This window comes from Aedes albopictus, unplaced genomic scaffold (genome assembly GCF_035046485.1).
Source record: "Aedes albopictus strain Foshan unplaced genomic scaffold, AalbF5 HiC_scaffold_1021, whole genome shotgun sequence".
Taxonomy (NCBI): Eukaryota; Metazoa; Arthropoda; class Insecta; order Diptera; family Culicidae; genus Aedes; species Aedes albopictus.
Window position 1 is genome coordinate 1 of NW_026916396.1, and position 5000 is coordinate 5000.

Sequence of the window (5000 nt, forward strand, 5' to 3'; positions counted from 1 at the left end):
TCTGGAGGAATCCTGTCTCAGGATTCTGGAGGAATCCTGTCTCAGGATTCTGGAGGAATCCTGTCTCAGGATTCTGGAGGAATCCTGTCTCAGGATTCTGGAGGAATCCTGTCTCAGGATTCTGGAGGAACCTGTCTCAGGATTCTGGGGGCATCCTGTCTTACAGTGGCGATTCCCTAACCTCAACTCTACCTGTTCAACGATCGCAAATTCTTGATTTTTCGCAATAAATTGGCGTGCAATTTGTAGGAAATGACGAGAATAGCCGTTTCCGCCCATTTTCAATTTGATTCGGATCCTGAATTCTCCGCAAATGCATTTTTTAAGGTCGTTGAACAGGTAAAAATGAGGTTACGAGACGCCACTGCTGTCTTAGGATTCTGGAAGAATCCTGTTTCAGGATTAATGTCTTTGGATTGTGGAGGAATCCTGTCTCCGGATTTTGATAGAATCCTGTTTCCGGATTCTGGTAAAATCCTGTCTCCGGATTCTTGTGAGAGATCATGCCTCAGAATTCTGGTAGAATCCTGTCTCCGGGTTCTGGAGGAATCCTGTCTCAGGATTTGGGAGAAAACCTGTCTCAGGTTTCTGAAGATATCCGGCCTTGGGATTCTAGAGGAATCCTGTCTCAGGGTTCTAGAGGAATCCTGTCTCATGATTCTGGAAAAAATCTGTCTCAGAATTCTGGAGGAATCCTGTCTCAATATTCTGGAGGAATCCTGTCTCATAATTTTTGTAAAATCCTGTTTTTGGATTGTGGTAGAATTATGTCTCAGGATTCTGGTAGAATCCCGTCTCAGGATTCTGGTACAATCATGTCTTAGGATTCTGGAGGAATCCTGTCTCAGGATTCTGAAGGAATGCTGTCTCAGAATTCTGAAGGAATCCTGTCTCAGGATTCTGAAGGAATCCTGTCTCAGGATTCTGAAGGAATCCTGTCTCAGGATTCTGAAGAAGTCCTGTCTCAGAATTCTAGTACAATTCTGTCTCAGGATTCTAGTAGAATCCTGGCTCAGGTTTCTGATAGAATCCTTTCTGATGATTCTGGTAGAATCCTGCCTCTGGATTGTGGTCATGATTGTGGTAGTGTATTGTGGTATCCTAGAGTCCTGTAGTCCTAGGATTCTGATAGAATTCTGACTGAGGATTCTAGTAGAATCGTGCTTCGAGATTCTGACAGTATTCATCATCGTATGCATGTTCAAAGCTATAACAATTCCTCCAAATAAAAATCGCTTGATTCATTTGCCAAACCGGCATTAAAGAATGCCCCGGCTACAAGACTATGCTTGCGTGTTCACCTCCGAACAACATTTTTTTTAAATGATTTTTCGATTTTGTCTACCAACAACCGGTCGCACTGTTCCGACGGTTTGTTACCAGAAGAGTTCGTGTCGATTTCGATCACGACACCCGTCCGTCACGATGATTTCCCCAAGCTTCCTGTCCCCAATCCGCCCTCCAGCTCCTAAACCATGGGGACCCAGGAAAAAAATCGATTTTCTTCGAACGTGAAAATTATTGGCATCCGCACAATGTGCGAGCGAAAGCGATCTGCTGCAGCAATACTTACTTGCTCGATTCTACACGACGAGCCAGCGGCGGCGGTCAATTTCCGGATTTCCCCAACAGCTGCAGTTCCGTCCGGATCGATTCCGTTGAAATTCTTTTCTTCGTCGATTTGCTTCTCTTGCTTCGTTCGGTTTCGTTAGATTCCCCCCACACACGTTCACCTTATTCTTCTGCTGCTGAGCTGAAACGCACAAGAAACACCACGACCACGATGACGACCGCTTCAAGCGCTTCTCCGCCCTACTCTCCGCGTACACACCCCACAGAAAGCCCCACACTTCGCGCTCGCTTCACGCTTCTCGGTCGAACACAATTTTATTCGGGCGGGGGTCAAAATGATGTCATCACACTAAAATTAACACTCTGTCGAGAATATTATAAATAAAAGAACACTCAATTTCGAACTCTTCTCCACTGACGGGAAGGGAAAAGTCCGAAATTGACGACACCCGCATGAAAACTCAAAATTTATCGAAACAAATTTTCAAGCACTGGAAAAACAATGAAAAACGCAAATATTGATACAACACTAGTTTGACGTTTGGCCTCCCGCAAGGAGGAAAAGTTTCCCATCTGGTCGTCAAGAACAAGCAGAACAACACACTGCAGACAGGTTCGTGTCAATTTTCCTCTTCCACTCCGCGGTCCGGTCGAAATAACGGGTCTTCTTCCATCAACTTCAACCAACAACAGCAGCAGCCGTCCGTCGCGCTGTTTTGGGGCCACCACCGATCGAAATTCCGCCGTCGATGCTCCACCACACTGAAAGAAAAGCCCCACCGATCCTAGTAGGTGTCACTGTGCCGTTTGGGTGCGGCGCTTCCAATCCGCAAAATTCGCACTTTTCCTGTCCGATTCGCGACTTCCCCGCAGTAAACCCGACCGATTCACACCCCTCACTAGCCAAGTCACCGATTTTCCGTGACAATCCGTTGTTCCAAACCGGAGAAAACTTCCAAAAACCACTACCTTTCTTCTGCTGCACTCTATGCTCTACTCGGACACGACGACGACGGGCGGCTACGACGACGTTCGTTCGGCCATACTTTTCACTAGCGAATGAATGAAAACGATCGGATTCAGTGACGAGACGATCCCAAAGAGCAGACCGACGCACCAATACAATCCCGCTGTTCCGAGAGCTGAAGCCAAACGACGCCGTGTACGGATACGAAGTTTATGTTTCGAGCGGTGGTGGTGTGCGTGGTCGGAGCCGTTTTGTTTTGCCCAATGAGTGGGTGTGTGGGTGTGGACTCGCCAGGCGGGGAACGGTAAACTGCGAAACCGACCGATTCGATGCAACAACGGTGGAATGTGTGTTCGTGAAAGGTGTGGGTGTGTACACACGTGTGGTGGTGGATAAACACGATTCGAACGGTGCAACATTGGGCGAATTGCGAAATGGCTTGATTATCGAAATGCACTTTGGAGATTTTTTTGAAAGTGTACTAATTTTTTGGGTCTGGTTAATTTTATTCCCGGGAATTGGCGATTAAAAGTTGAGGTTATGTCGTGAAAATTTGGAAGTTTGAAAGGGAAATACCAGTTCCCCATCAGTTTAATCATTATTTTTTTGGTAAATTTATCGATAAAATGATTTTTCCTACCCCGATCCCACATTAAATTTTATCTGAAACGACTCAATCACTAAAATACGAAACGGGATTTCACAAAACTTAACCTCACTTTAGGAGGCCAATCTCGTGTTAAATTCGGAAAAAGGTTTCACAGTTTTTCCTCGGTTTTTACTTGGCTGGGGGTGACGGGTTTGTGTTGAAGAAGAAACAGAAACGGTCGTAGTAGCCTGGTGCTATTTATGTCATTTAAGAGAGCCAACAATAGGGCACTGCATGAAATTATCTCCTTCTATTTCACTCTTGCAGAAAAAAATTTCTTTAAGAGTGAAAGAGAAGGAGAGAATTTCATGCAGTGCCCCATACCTGGACGTTGGCTGATCTCCCTCCAGGACGGAAAGCGGTTGGATGCAAATGGGTGTTCAAAATGAAACGTGACATCAACGGAGAAATTTTGCGGTTCAAGGCTCGATTGATGGCACAGGGCTTTAGTCAGCAATACGGGTCGGACTACGATGAAGTATTTGCTCCGGTGGTACAGCAAACCACCTTCCGAACGTTGATGGCAGTTGCGGCGAAAAAGAACATGATTGTGAAGCAGTACGATGCACACTATTTTTATTTCGCTGGAAACCAGCAAAATGTTGCTGGTTTTTGACAAGCTGCAAATACAGCAATCGATACAGCAAAATAATTTTTGCTGGATTTCCAGCAATGTGTATTGACAGCATATTTTGCTGGTTGACCAGCAATTTTGACCGCGCTCGACTCCAGCTGAAATTTTTTGTTCTTTTTTTCAAAAATGTTTACAAATTGTCAAATTTTATAACTAAATGATTCAATCAGAATTTTTCAGCTGGCCAACAATGCTCTAAGGCAGGAAATATACATAATGGAAAATATACATCAGGTTACAAGAGACTTTTTTGTCGGAATTCCTTTGAATTCTTGATAATCCAGTGTTTTGGAGAGGATGACTGCGCAACATTTTTTCCGGAATCTACAAGTTTTTGACAACTGATTTGCTGATGATTCGGCAATTGCAATCATTGCTGACATATCAGTTACCATTACGAATGTTGCAGCAAAATGAAATTTGCTGGTTGCATCTCAGCAATTCATTTTGCTGGATGAGAAATCCAAAATTTGGTGTGTGTCAAGACCGCATTCCTGAATGGCGATCTTGAGGAGGAGATATACATGCGGCAGCCATGTGGATTCGTACAAAGAGGAAGCGAAGGCAAAGTGTGCCGACTGAACCGAAGCTTGTACGGTCTGAAGCAGGCAGCAAGAGCGTGGAACCAGAAGCTACATGAAGAATTGGTACGACAGCGATTCCAACGATGTGATTCCGATCCGTGCCTGTATCGGAAGCAGGTGAAAGGACGATGGTGTTATGTCCTCGTATACGTCGACGACCTCGTGGTGGTGAGTGAAGATCCAACGATGATTGAAGCGCTCGCGAGGAAACTGAAGAAGTCGTTCGAGATCAGCGAACTGGGTGATATTCGTTATTACCTGGGTATGGAGGTAGAGAAAGATCAGCATGGCGATTATTTCCTGAGTCAACGGAAGTACATCCGAGAGGTTGTGGAATCAAGCGGTTTAGCAGAAGCCAAGGCGTCTAAAATACCGTTGGACCCTGGATACATCAAGAGCGACAGTGAGGGGACACCGTTAGAGACCAACACCAGTGAATCAAAATTTAACCATCGCGCAACAATAAAGACAATGTCGCAACCTGTATTGCGACATTCCACCTGTGGTACCTTGTGGTATGCACATAATAAATTATTGTGTTACTTCATTACGTTTAGCGTGTATGTTTACATTGAGTATGTGTCATATGTGGAG

The 5000-nt window shown here is 45.0% G+C and overlaps 1 protein-coding gene across 9 annotated transcripts; it reads right to left on the reverse strand.

Annotated features, from left to right (window-relative positions):
* Window positions 1-53: 53 nt before the first annotated feature.
* Window positions 54-3050, reverse strand: LOC134284399 (uncharacterized). 9 transcript variants are annotated; one of them, XM_062843199.1, is made up of 2 exons: window positions 2485-3050; window positions 54-1753 (listed from the first exon to the last, which is right to left on the reverse strand). In XM_062843199.1, the coding sequence occupies exon 2, from the start codon at window positions 1197-1199 to the stop codon at window positions 282-284; it is 918 nt and encodes a 305-aa protein (XP_062699183.1). In that variant the 5' UTR covers window positions 1200-1753; window positions 2485-3050; the 3' UTR covers window positions 54-281. The 9 variants fall into 9 exon arrangements, with proteins under 9 accessions (XP_062699183.1, XP_062699182.1, XP_062699175.1 ...); XM_062843198.1 differs by having other exon boundaries at window positions 2542-2716; XM_062843191.1 differs by having other exon boundaries at window positions 54-1935; window positions 2542-2674.
* Between the last annotated feature and the right edge of the window lie 1950 nt (window positions 3051-5000).

What these genes read in the sequence shown, in the direction of transcription:
- LOC134284399 (XM_062843199.1), bottom strand. Translation starts at nt 1,199, where the DNA reads ATGCATACGATGATGAATACTGTCAGAATCTCGAAGCACGATTCTACT.